The sequence below is a fragment of the Leptodactylus fuscus genome, chromosome 3 (genome assembly GCF_031893055.1).
Source record: "Leptodactylus fuscus isolate aLepFus1 chromosome 3, aLepFus1.hap2, whole genome shotgun sequence".
In the NCBI taxonomy this organism is placed as follows: Eukaryota; Metazoa; Chordata; class Amphibia; order Anura; family Leptodactylidae; genus Leptodactylus; species Leptodactylus fuscus.
This window is the reverse complement of record NC_134267.1, coordinates 41,920,056-41,934,537: the sequence shown is the minus strand read 5'-3', so window position 1 is coordinate 41,934,537 and position 14,482 is coordinate 41,920,056. Positions and strand designations below refer to the sequence as shown.

At 40.2% G+C, this 14,482-nt stretch overlaps 1 protein-coding gene across 1 annotated transcript in view; it reads right to left on the bottom strand.

The window, feature by feature from the left end:
* Positions 1-973: 973 nt before the first annotated feature.
* Positions 974-14,482, bottom strand: part of GPATCH11 (G-patch domain containing 11) — a 29,260-nt gene continuing 15,751 nt past the window's right edge. The window contains exons 4-8 of the mRNA XM_075266559.1: positions 11,818-11,938; positions 6,940-7,030; positions 5,193-5,300; positions 3,977-4,058; positions 974-1,839 (exon numbers count right to left, since the gene is read on the bottom strand). Coding sequence (XP_075122660.1) covers positions 1,784-1,839; positions 3,977-4,058; positions 5,193-5,300; positions 6,940-7,030; positions 11,818-11,938 — 458 coding nt within the window. The 3' untranslated portion in view covers positions 974-1,783. The remainder of the gene's footprint in view (positions 1,840-3,976; positions 4,059-5,192; positions 5,301-6,939; positions 7,031-11,817; positions 11,939-14,482) is intronic.

The following is a 14,482-nucleotide window of genomic DNA, read 5'->3' as shown; positions in this document are numbered from 1 at the left end:
GGTTTTTCCCAAAGTGCCTTTTTGCTGCAGCAGCCCACTACAGGGCCTTAGCCTTAAAGTAAGTTTAATCTACATTAACTCCCTTAATATAACGCGTACTTCTTATTATAAAACCACATCTCAGAAATTAAAGAAGCTAATTTTTTTTAAAGAAGTCCTGAATGGAGACGTTTTCCTCTTCTTATTTCAGCTTTAAAACAATGGACAACCAACAGACAACTTTATAGACCATGGGGTCTGCAGGGCCCAATTCGTAACTGCCTGTCTGTTGCTCTAGTCCTGGGACGGATCAGAAAAACGGATAGAGGTGTGTGTGTATACCTAGAGTAATGTGTACAGCCACCTTAAAGGGGTTTTCCAGGATAACTACGAATCCCTAAACTAGTATAAGCACCAACCCCTCTCCTACTTTTTAAATAACATCATTTATCAAAAATGAATAGTTACCCATATTCTTATTCTACATTTTCTTATTATCCAGTGACGATGTTTCCCCATTTCCAGATCGTCACTACTACTACCCCTCTACTGCACATACACAAATGTGCAGTAGAGGTGGATCATCACTGCCAGGAAGGAGGAGTACAGGAGGAGCCCTGTCATCAGAAGAAGCGTGGAGGGTAAGACTATAATATGGGTCGGGGGTTAGGCTGAGTAGGTAGGGAAGGGCGGGATAGCTAGAGAGACAGGGAAGGGGTGTATGGCAAAGGGGTAGAAAGGAAGGAGGGGGGAGTAAGGTGAGAGGGGTAAGTGAGGAAGTTACACAGCAGGAAGAAGAAGCATGTAAATAAAGCAGGAGAAACTAGGAGCTCCCAAACACTTCCAGAAATCACTCAAAACACACTAAAAGGTATTTGGGTGCCTTTGATAACCTATTAGTAGTACTAAAAGACATAAAAAGAAAAAAAAAAAAAAAAAAAAAAAAAAGAGCGAGAACAACTTTTTTTTTTGCCCGGAAAACACCTTTAAAGTTTTTTATTCTCAAAATCTATGTACAGCAATTACTAGTCCATTGTTTATAATTGGATCTACTGATATTTCCCATATTTCCACAATGGATATCTCTAGACTGTTTGCCTTGCAGAGAATTCTACCCTCCTGGTATCCAGAATATATCAGACCCTGTTCACATGTTCATTATACAGGACCGTTCACCATCTCCACCAACTCTTTGCATTCTTTAATAGGTGCAACAATGTTGCTTTCAATGCAGCTAGAATTTTTCTCTAGCCCCCATCGTTCATGAACAATCACTGCTGTTAAGTTCATTACCCAATATGCTAATTAAGGTTCCTACTGCCAGATGGGCGGTCCTGGGATGGAGCAGACAATCAGGGACCGCCCACCTGACTGTAAAGAGGATATCTGCACTCAAACCACCAGAATTGATTGCTCGGTGATGGTAGGGACGAGAGAAGAAAATCCAACTGTGCCAGAATCAGTAGAAAGGGTTCCTAGTGAGTGATACAAAGAGTTGATGGTGGTGGAGAAAGATCCCCTTTTAGTAATACAGAAATATAGCTGCAGAGAAACATCTACATCTGGGGTGGAATCATTTTATTAAATAAAATTCTGTACAAATAACTAGATAGATAGGTTGACGCTTTCTTCAAACTATAGATTTTGAGGAATATATAAAAAGGGAAACAAAACTTTCATCATTGGTTAACCACAGGGATATATAAGCTGAAGTCCATTGAAGGTAATAGGGATTGATTTAAAGCAGAGATTCAGTGGCCTTTGTGTCCATTATTGTAATGTATGGTCCATTATCACCAGAGTCTCAGTCATGGTCTTCTGATGTGTCCCCAGGACAATTTGATTGAATGTCTTCTTCATCTGTATAAAATACAAAGAAATGAGGCATTATGAAAATGTATATATGTCTGTAGCAACCTTATGTACAAAGTTACCTATAAAATATCATACAGTGAACATGGGGACTCGTAAGGTACTAAACACCTAGATTTACAGGACCGCTGGATTTTTGATGTCCAGTATCACAACCTGCTTTATATGCTAGCATCCATCACATTCAATTCTTCCAAAAGGAGCTTTAAAGCTGCTCCTGCCGGGGATCTAACCTCTCATACTGTTCCTACAAAATGTCACCATTTACACAATGCACACCGTCTCCTCCAGACTAGAACTTCAGACCACTTGCAAATTAAAAAGCCACATAAATTGCTCATGGTAAGCTTTAGGTTTAGGGGGTTTTTTTGTTTGTTTTTGTTTTTTCAAAGAACACAGATATACATGTCAATGATTCTCTTCTCAGTCATCCACTTTACTTTGTAGATGCCGTACAGAATTAAAAAGACATTCTTGCTTTTTCTATAAACAGCACCACACGGGTCAATTGGTTGTGTCTGGTACTGCAACCTGTGGAGAAGTGTGGCACTGTTTCAGGAAGTATGTTTTGGTAACAGTAGGTAGGAGAATACACAGTGTGCAAGGTATATAGCAAATGGTTATATATATATATATATATATATATATATATATATACACACACACACACATATATATACACATATATATATATATAATCAATGTATTTTATAACCATTTGCTATATATATATATATATATATATATATATATATATATATATATATATATATATATATATATATATATAGCGCATTTGCATATTATCTGATCTGCTCCAGGATGGGAAAACACCTTTAATCCAAATCGGCAGTTTGCTCACTTTAAACATGCTGGGAAAAAGAAAATGTAATTTGTCACAAAATTCTAAAACAACGACAGCTATGAAGGTGGCCAGAAGTCACAGAGTTCTCCTCAAGCACAGCTGAGGGGGATCATTGACGCCAACAAACACGCTCATTATATGGCTTCCCAGCGAGCTGCTGAGATGCCGGAACAATCACAGGCATGGCGTGAGGAACAAATTCAGCAGTAGGAGAGTTGAGCTTGAGAGTTGCCAAAGCAAGCCAACTATCAACGGCAACAAATTACTGAATATGGGTGGATCATCGACGCCAACAACACGCAATGTCAAGGGCAGAGGTTAGTATACATCTCAAGACTTGTTTCAAATTAGCATTATACTGATCAGAACAATGAACATTAACCTGTTAGAGACCACCAAGGTCTGCTTCAGTGTACACCTAGCATACACCAGAAGTACAGGATAACAGAATAGCTGGTAGTTTTTGTTAAATATCAGTTACCATATTCATGTGAGTGAGACATAAGGCACTAACTGCACACATCACTGACAAATACCACACAGGCTATGTCACGGATATGTAAAATTTATGTTGGATGTTTTCCATATCTATTGACATGAACAGCTAAGTGTTCATGCCAACTTTTAATATAAATGTTTGACAAAGAGAGACAAATAGAGGGACAGGCCGACTGGAGAGACACACACAGAGCCCTGTGAGGAGTCCCTGCATCTAATATGACATCTTCAGGATAGAGCCATACACACTGACAGCTGATCTAGTTCTACTATTCTGAATTTCTCCGTAATCTATCCTTATGAAGGATATTTGCTAGTCCTGATATAACACATATTTTAGATGTGGGTATGAATTACAAGGAGAATTTGTATTTCTTAGTTTCACACTGTCAGCACAGTGCACTGCAGTATGTAAGATGTGCCGTGTATTATACAAGCCATCAAACAACGGCATATAAAAGTCTCCTAGGAGGACTTAAAAATAATAAGAAAATGTATTAAATAAATAAATATGATAGATAGATAGATAGATAGATAGATAGATAGATAGGAGATGGATAGATAGATAGATAGATAGATAGGAGATGGATAGATAGATAGATAGATAGATAGATAGATAGATAGATAGATAGGAGATGGATAGATAGATAGATAGATAGATAGATAGATAGATAGATAGATAGATAGATAGATAGATAGAAAATTCTATGAATTATAAGGATATATTCTGGATACTTTTTCTTTAGATAGCGACTATAGTACCTTGATAAGCAGTGCCACACCAGATGCAATACAGATGTTGTCCTCTTAAATAGCTGGTCAGAATCTGAAGCTTTTCTAGGGTCTATAGAAAACAAAATAGAGGTGGTTAGGAGAAAATATCGAGATCACAAGACTAATAATACATTCTACATAACGAAAGGAAATGTGCACAACTAGAAGAGAGCACGTCCATATCTGATCTGCCTTTATCTCAATATACACATTAGATGAATGTTGGCCAAACCCAGGCGACTACTTGATGTATATGGGAGCTTACTGACTCTTCCTGAACAGTTGGGGGAACCGGGAGAGGACTGGTGTGTTAAGTTTATATGTGTATTCCTTTTATTTTCAGAGAATCTAGAGATATAGTACAGCTGCTTACTCCTTATCCCCTATAGAGAACACATGCATGCATGGCCAAGCACATGCAGGAGACTATTAACTAAAAGACCCAGTTCGGCTGACAACTACTCAAGTGTACGGCTACCTTAAGCATGTACGCATACAGTTTTGCACAAGGAGTGGTCTACTTATATTTATTATTAAGTTTATTGAAACAATTCTTTACAAATAATAAACTAATATTACGGAGAAGATTAATATACAGATTGGGTGCAGCAGAAATGACTACAGAAGCCCTCAGATAGGCAGAACACCTCAAAGTTAAATGACTGTATTTTCTGACTCATTTTTCAGCAGCATGATATGTCCATAAACCATCAGTGACATTGGCGTGGCATTTAAAAGGCATGTATGGTCACATTGGTTATTTTAGCCCGTAAACAACTGTTGCAATAAAAAAATCCCAGACACTCAAATCATTAATAACAATAAAATGTCTGAAATGTTTTAAACTATTGAAGACAATGTGACCGCGGTAGGTACAGATCATATGCAGATTTCTCATAGCTGAATGTTTGTGGCGGCACCACAGGAATACAGGCCAAACACTATTACATATTTATAGTGTAATAGGTCTAGTCCATGGCCTACCTTACCCTTGGTGACCTGTTAAAGTAGTTATCAGCTAAACTAGAAATAATTTCTCTGCAGATAACCTGTATCATTCATCTGTGGCATATAAATAATGATGTTACTATGTCTATGTGGGCAACTCATACAATGTCTGAACATGATAATACATAAAGAGGTATATACTATACCGCTATACCACTAGCTAACTTTACCACCAATGTGTATTCCAACTACGTACACTTAGCTCTTGTTCTTTTACTTCATCTTCATCCTCTTCTGTTTCTGAATCATCTTCTTGTGTATTGATGGGAGGCCAATACCAAGCCTCTCTTGGAGAGCCTATTCCCTGTATGAAAAAAAGAGTATGGCGATCTATGAAGACATGAGCAGTAGTACATATAGGAGTCAAACTAGATTTTACCTGCAAAGTGGTTTGTAAAGCTTTCATTAAATACACTTACACAAAGAAATATTTTAGTTATGAATAAACTAAAAGTCTCCAACTTAAAAGGGTTATCCAGATGTTAATAGGATAGGTCATCAATTTTAGATCTGCGAGGGTCTAACAGCCGAGACCCCTGCAGATCGGCTGCCCTGAGGCATTGCAGCTCCCAGTATTGTTTACATGCCAGAAACCATGCTGCTCACTTGCCATACAATTTATATAGGTCGGTTTTGGTACTGCAGTACTGCCCAACAGACTTCATTCTGGCAGTACCAAAATCCGCTTCTAGCAATTATAGGGCGAGTGAGCAGCATGGCTCCCGGAATGTAAACAATACCAGGAGTCAAGCTATTTGGCGGCAACATATCTGCGGAGGTCTCAGCTGTCAGACCCTCCAAGATCTAATACCGATTACCTATCCTGAGGATAGGCCTTATAGAATATAAAGTGAATAACACCTATAACTTTTTGGAGCAACAGCATAGCCGTCATTGCTCCATAAAGCTGATTTGCATATTGATAAATAGTGATATTGAGGCACCCATTCAAAAGGGGAAAGCACCATTTGATTTAGGTAACCCTAACCTACCAATCTGTGGGGCTGGGTTGATATTCTGCATTCTGGTGACAGACTCCCTCCAGCAAGTTCAATTCTTTACAGCATTTAATAGCCACTGCTCCACTGATTCTATCATAGTTGAATTTTTTTTCTCTAGCCCCCACCATTCCCAAGTAATCAATGCTGTTAGTTTTGGTGCCTGTTATGCTATATAGACTCTGTACTGTCAGGAGGGCGGTGTCAGGCAGGATCAGGCAAGGGGGTGTGATTCTGAGCTCTGACACTGGCTGCCTCTGATTGGATCTCTAAATCACACCCCCTGCCTGACACCGCCCTTCTGACATCACAGAGCTTAAACAGCACAGCAGGCACGGATCATAACTACACTGGTTGCTCGGGAATGGTGGGGGCTAGAGAAAAAATTTCAACTGCACAGGAATAAGTGGAGCAGTGACTATTTATAGATGCTAAGAACTGGAATTGGTGAAAAGGTCCTCTTCAATAGTCTAATGCAACATTTTAAAGGGAATCTGTCAGCAGGAGAATCGACTTTAAACTACTCACAGCACCTTGTAGAGCTTCTGAGACAGTTTCCAAATTTGCAACGTCCCTAAAGCCCTTTTTAAATCATTAGCATAATTATAAAAGAACAAAGTGCTCAGGAATGGAGCAGTAGTCAGATATAACACAGGCATATTTGGAAACCATCTCAGAAGCCCTACCAGGAGCTGCGAGTAGATTAATGGCAGTTTTTGTGCTAACAGTCTCCTTTTAGCTTCAAAAAGTATTTTTTAAGCAGATGGATAATTGTTTATATACAGGTAACAGTATACCGTATCCTTTAGGCAGGAAGGTCACAGAAAGTTGGCACCATTGAAAAAAAGCTGCAGTGAAGTGGCGCGTCTCAGAAGACTTGCATATACATTTCTATCATGTGGATTTTCAGAAAAGCCATTGCCATTGCTGCAGTCATTAGCTTACCTTCTGCTCATCTAGCTGCAGGCATGCTCTCTGGCTTCTCCGAAGGTCACCTTCAAGTTTCTGCTCCTCTTTCTTACTTCTCATTCTCAACCTTGAATTTAAAGGTGGAAAAACACTGAATTCCTTCTTTATAAATATATGATGCCAAATAATGACCTGGATATGGGAGGAGAAGTCAGGCAACACATATATAGTGCATGCACTTTAATCTTACTGTCTATGACAGAATCAATTGCTATGTGGATATATACAAAGATCATTCTCTATACAATATGGGGAATTGTACACACTATTCTATGGTATACTACACAGACTGTATACAGAATTGTATGTATATATGTAAATACCAGTATACCACTCTTGCATGTATAGAATCTTGCACCGTGCTTGAGTATGCAATCCTAGCTTCCTTTAACACAACGTCTGCACCTTCCTTAGATGTATACTTCAGTATACAAGGGTCTAATGTATGCCACTGTATAGGTACACGGTGGCATAGGTCACCCATAGACGTCCATGGTACAAAAAAACCCCCAAAACAAACATGGTACATTTTATTACACAATGCTTCTGCATAGACAAAAACACACTCGGCTACTCTTTTCTGCACACAAAATGTATACCAGCCAGATGGAGAGTGAATTGAGACCTATGGATAGGTTTGGCGTCTATGATGGAAGCTTTTATTGGCATATATGCCAAACCTAGGGCTCAGACATGATGGAAACAAAGTACACGCTCCTCAATTCTATGGGTTTATGTACGAGGACGTAACAAAAACGTTCAGTCCTTAGAAGGTCTTAAAATTAGGTGAATACAAGCTCAGATGAACAATATATGAGAAATTATACCATTCATTTACACCAAATATGTATTTATTAAAAATGAGGGCAAAGTACAGAAGGAATGTGTGAAAAAGAAAGTTGGCCATACTTATCGTATTGGATTTTCATTAGGCAAAATAACATAGATCATTGACAACAGACTTTAGTCTGCCAAAAATCAGATTGGTCAATCTGGAGATCTGGTCATGCTGGACCCTCACATTAGGAGTAATCTTGTCGGCTTACTCAGTATACTGTATTTGGCTTCTTCTATAAGTCACATGATCAGCGTGACCTGTTTTTTTTCTAGCACGAGTTGCTGTGAAAACAGAAGGTCTCTCTCTGCTGCCTACAGATACTACTGAGAACTACCATGTGACCTCACAGTCCGAGTCCTGCTCCCCTTTCCTCCTGTCCTATCTTCTGTGAACATACCTCCTTACTCTTCCCTTGTCTTTCCCCTCTGCTCCTTATAGCTCCTGCTACCCATAGTACCCCCTCTCTTACTATGCCCCATCACCTTCCCCACTGTTATCAGCAGTTAGTGTAGCTTTACAATAACCTGGGGTGACATCATCCTCACCATACTGGAAGGTATATTCTAGTATAAGCTCTGCAGTATTTTGCAGAAACAGATATTAGCATCAGCAATAGGAGATCTACATCAATAACTAGCGCTAGTGTAGAGAATTAAAAAGAAACAAAAAAAACTAAATGCTGGAGTGTCGCTTTAAATGAACATGAAAACTACTCCCAAGATAAATTTGGAATATACACTCATTGACAAAAAATAACAGAACTGTTGTCGCCATTGAGTTAGATTTATTAGATACTAGGTTTTGCCACAAGAGGGCATGAAAGGGTTTCCCCTGCTGCCCTATAAAATGATTCTCAGAGGCTATGTTTGGGTTGTGTAGCTCTTGGGGAAAGATCAGTGACTACGAGACAGGCCTCTAGAATGCACATGACATAAACATTTTGCCAAGTTAACAGGCTTTTTGTGGGGACACTTCACTGGACTGAGAGAAGCAGGTTGACCAATTCGATGATCTGCCTGCCATTGAAGCCATTTAGACCTAGCTGTAAGAGGATGAGAATAGTGGTTACATGAGGGCATGCCAACATGATGAAAGGGCTACTGAGGACTCCGGCAAACCATCAGTAGAGAGGATCATTTGTTCTATCCACAAGCAATTCCAGCTGCAGTTACTCACTCCACCATCCAGACAAAGGGGGCACCCACACTACACACATTTTTAGGAAATTTGGCATTACAGTCTGCCTGGTGAATAAGAAACCTAAACTGCTATGGACTGGAACTATATCATTTTTAGTGTCTAATCCAGGCATTGTTTGGGATATGACGATGGTCTTCTCTGTGCATGGAGGCCTAGTGAATGAACATTTATTGGATCAGCTGGGAAGCAACCTACTAATGTGTAGGTTGCTTCCCACAGCGGCAACATCGGTGGACAAATGTGCTGCAGGATACCATATGGAACCTGTAAGGCTTGGTTCACATCTGCGTCGGTAACCTGTTCGGTGAACCTGCATGGGCCCCTCCTCCCAAACGGAGTACCGAACACACTGGCAAGTGGAGTGCAGTGAAAGCACATGGACCCCATAGACTATAATGGGGTCCGTGTGCTTTTCTAATGGTCTCCACACGAGTCATGTGGACAGAAAAGTAGATTGTGAACTACTTTTCTGTCCGCATGTTCTGTGCGGAAAGCACACGGACCCCATTAAAGTCTATGGGGTTCATGTGCTTTCACTGTACACTCCATGCCAGTGTCTTTAGTAGTTCCCCATGCGGACTCCCCTGAACGGAAGACCGACGCAGATGTGAACCAGGCCTAAGCCTCCATGCCCAACCCTATCATCTTGTGTGCAGGCTACAGATGGCCCACAGGCCTAAGTTCAATGGTACACTATTCCTAATAAGCATATCCTTTCTCTCTAATATTATAATCATTACATTCATTCCATTCCAACATCTCCTTCTTGTTGCGTAGTCCTTCTAGTCTATGAGTGTATAAAGCCTAGTTATTATACGTCTGTGTGCGGTAAACCGTCTTTATAAACTTCTGACTTTTTTTTTTAAGGGAAATATACTCTAGTCTTATGGAGTATCTCTTCCAAATAATGCTTAGCGTAATATATTATCCCTCTATCTTCTCCATAAGCTTGTGCAGATACATTTACGGGACACATGATTGATAGACTTTTATGATCAGCCGGGTAACTTAATCCCTCAAAGACACAGATAAGCCGTAACAAAAGAGCTTGGCTGTTGATTTTCTGTGGTGGCGGGTTAAAAGGCCACAGTAATGTAGTAAAACACTTTAGAATTATTTTGCGGTTACCTCAGCATTTTCTACAAGTGTAATGGGCCTAGTTTTTTATCCCTTGTCTTGGATGTCAGGACGACACATTGACTGATACCGGGATGGGGCTGAGAAGATTGTTGCTATGGGAGATGCGAAGATCAGAGTTTGGAGTCTTTATTACCTCGGCGTTCTAAACGGCTCACCTTGAATTGTCTGGGCGCCTCACACACATGCAATTTACCACAGGGACATTTCGGTAAATAAACAATGCATTTACTGTCAAACGTCAAACCGGTTTTATAGCCAATTTTGTGCCTTTCACAGGGTGTATAAATCCAGCGGTTTTCATCTTGCCCCAGCACTATACACCACATAAACAGAGAATTATAATTCATTTTTAATAGCACCCGCACCGTGCATTACTCCGTACACAGTAAATACTCAATAATGAGCATGAAAGCAAAATTATTTTCTTCATAAATTTTGCATAATGGCAACGTTTGTTCAAAATCTTCATTAAGCAGGTATTTAATTTACATAACTTCCCCAATAAGTTAGCAATTACCGATATCGAGCCTTGTATACACCTCAAGAAAGTGTCAGAGCACCCCCCGCAGGTCATATTTATTACACAGTAATAAATGATATAATAAATAATATAATATAATAAATAATATAATATAAACCATAATATAATAAATCAATAATCAACCCTCTACTTTATGCTTTATTAATTGTCCACAGACACGGGATCTTGTAATCTTATAATGTCAAGTGCAGAGGAAATACTTTCCCCAAGCCGAGATCATAGCACGTCTTAAAGGAGCTGGGAAGGGATCTCCGATTATACAATGTACTTGCACCTCACAATATTTCAGGCACAACTTAATAAGGACCTGTCACCAGGACAGAAAAGCCCAATGATATACATCATCAGCTAGGCGCTGTCACCCGGAGAATTCTGGTGTTGTGTTTATCCAAATCCATTCAGCCATTCCAAAGATATAAGCCCTTTTAATATCCATGCAAAATGGGGTATACTAACCAAGTGGACAATCACATTGTTGTTTCTCTGTGTACCGTAGGTCATGCTCAATTGGCTAGAATACCCCATTGTGCGTCAACACTAAAAGGGTGAACGGCTGAACAGATTGAGAGGAACACAAATCCAAAATACTCAAGGTATAACGTATGTCATTGTGCTTTCTAGACCTGGTGACTGGTTTTCCAGAACTATAATATTGATAACCTGTCCTTGAGAAAGTGCTTTAGCTTCAGTGGCCAGTGCCATCATATACACTGGTCACATGGCCTTTATGCAGCTCAGTCCCACTACAGTGAATGGGACTGAGCAGCAAAAACAAGCACATCTGTTATACAATGTGCTTGATAAGCAATGAAGAAGCCACAGCACACGCCTGAACACCACCGTGCACACAGAGCACATTATCTTTATGCCGTTTTTGTATATTTGGAGAAAAACAACTTTGTCTAATGTTTTCATTCCATTTTATTCCAATTTTTATGGGAAGCAAAACAGCGAAAAAATTACAAAGTGGTGAAGGCAACAAAAATCACATATTGCACAAAAAATTGTACATTTTTACACCTTGAACGGCAGAAAACTGGCATACAAGGTATAAAAAAATCTGGGCCTTCGTACTTACTCCCATACAGTACAAATTTCCACACTTTTGCACATAGACAACTTAAGAAGCGGTTACCTGAAGTCATCTGCCGTGCGTTCTTCTGCTTGTTGTCGCATCTGAATCTTTTGTCTGAAGTTCTTAAGATCTTCTTCTGCTTTCCGCTTCTTCATCTCTTCATGGCCAATGCCGCTACGCCCTTTGCATACAGCGAAAGTGAGATAGTAATGAACACATGAACTATTATATACACAATCCACATGTGTGCAATGTTCTCATGTGTACTCTGGACATGTATCATGCAGAAATCCCTGCTCACAGATTCTGGAGTTATGGACTCCTCGATAATGATAAGAACGTTCTGATGTTCTTATAGTTTGACTAGAGTATGTCATATAGGAATGTATCTGGATTGTGCAGATATAGAGATCGGTGATAACATATATATATATATATATATATATATATATAGTCTCTGGATAAATCTGTGTAATGCAAAACAAAGTTTATTTTCCGCATGATTTCACATACACATATAGATTGCAGCAATCCTTGACATGAAGTTGTTTCTTTAGGGTTTGCTCACATGTCACATCAAATCATGTTTTTTTCTTTCCTGTGTTGTTGGTAAAAATTGCAGCAAAGGCCTCTTTTAGACACGACATGTGAACACACTCTAAGCAGCCTGTGCATGCACAGAATATTTTATTTCAGCTTGCCCACATTAAGGGGTTGCTTAGGGGTTAAAAATCACTCTGTATACTGTTATGTCAAGTGTACGGCCTGGAAAAGTGGTGTATTGCATGCAAGGTTATCATGGCTCAGTCTCCCACTAAGCATCACTTATAAATTTTGCCTGGAGGGTTCCTTTAAATACAAAAAAAAACAAGTCTTGGTCCCCAAATTTCAACGGAGAAATGCTTGCAAATGCCTAGTTGTTCCAGATTAGAATAAAATGCACTTTGGCTCATTTGGCCAATAACTATCCCCGTCCAAACCCAATACACTCAGCTACCATGCATGTGTTCTGAAAGGGGAGAGGAGAGACAAGGAGAAGAAGGAGGGCCATGGAGGAAAAGCCTTGATCTCCCAAGAAGCTCTAGACGTATTAAAATGTCAGAGCCTATAATTCAGGGGAATGGATTAAGCACCAGTCGTAATAAATTCCCCCCAATGGGTCCTGCACTGTTGTAGAGGCATACAAACAGCACATACACCCGAATAAGCCCTAAAGACAGTGTACTTGTAAATCGTCAGATGTGCATTGAAAATATAAAAAGGACGCCCTCGCTTGGTCCATTAACCTATAGCCATACCACTATTTTAGCCATATTCCCAGTGACCACATAATATAGCTTCCAGTCTATACCCGAGCTGCAAATCCGTAATCTTTATCTCATCTGTAAAAGCGGCTTTGCATATTGATTTGTGCAGCTTCGCCATTACCATTAGGCATATCCACTAGAGATAGAAAATGTACTTTTCCAAGTCTATGAAATTGAAGTGAAACACCCTTTCATCAAAACATGCCCTGTATTAAATGAATATTGCTTCACATAAAGTGCAGAATGTGGCTAAATTGTCCACAATAAAAGAATTTCAGCGATTTGATGTTGTTTATCTAGAGTGACAGCTCTAACATGCTCAAACTCTCAGCTTTGGCAAATTTCACAGAAAATGAACTACTGAAAGCAAAGTTTCAGAGGAAAAAAAAGTTAGGTAATGTGATTTCACCCTCATCTTGTCTGGTTAGAAGAACAAAAAAATATCAAAACGAAGCGTCGCCTTGTCCTGAATAAGAAGCAGGAACCCAGGAATGTTCATTACCCTAAGGGACGAAGGCAGGGGCGTAACTACTGCAGAGGCAGCGGAGGGTTTTTTAATTGGCCGTCACGGGCCCTATTTACTTGCCGATCCTGGCTGGGCCGGGATCAGTAAGTGACACCGCGGTCCTCACAAATACTATCATTATACTCGGGGGTCTTTGCAGACCCCCAAGTATAATGATCGGCAGACCGGGAGAGGTAAGGGAACGTAAAAAACACTGTTACTCACCTCTCCACGATCCTGCCAGGCCTCCGTCCTACTTGTCTGACGTCTCTGACGTCACATGAACCCGGCCTGCTTCCCGGGTCATGTGACGTCCGACGTCATAGAAGAAGGACGGCAGCGGAGAAGACAGCGTAGGAGCCGGGGGACAGGTAAGAAACAGTAATTTTTTATGTTTTTATTCCCCCGGGTCTCCGATTATTATACTCTGGAGTCTGAAAAGACCCCAAAGTATAATAATTGTTTATGGGTGTCCACTATGGGCTATAATACTGTGTGCAGGGGACACTATGGGGGATAATACTGTGTGCAGGGGCCACTATGGGCTATAATACTGTGTGCAGGGGCCACTATGGGCTATAATACTGTGTGCAGGGGCTACTAATGGACATAATACTGTGTGCAGGGCTTACTAAGGGACATAATAGAGTGCGGAGGAGGGGGTCGGTCGAGGTCTTCGGCGTCGATGTCAGTTGGGGGGGGGGGCCATGTGAAAAGTTCGCCACGGGGCCCCGCTATTCCTAGTTACGCCACTGGACGAAGGCCTTATTCACACATTGACATATTATGTACATGTGACACTTTATGTACCCAACCATTCATGTCAATGTGTTTATTCATACATCAGCAAAAAGAAGAAAAAAAAATGTCCTTTTTTTCAATGATGCATCATGCAAGCACCACACCAATGACC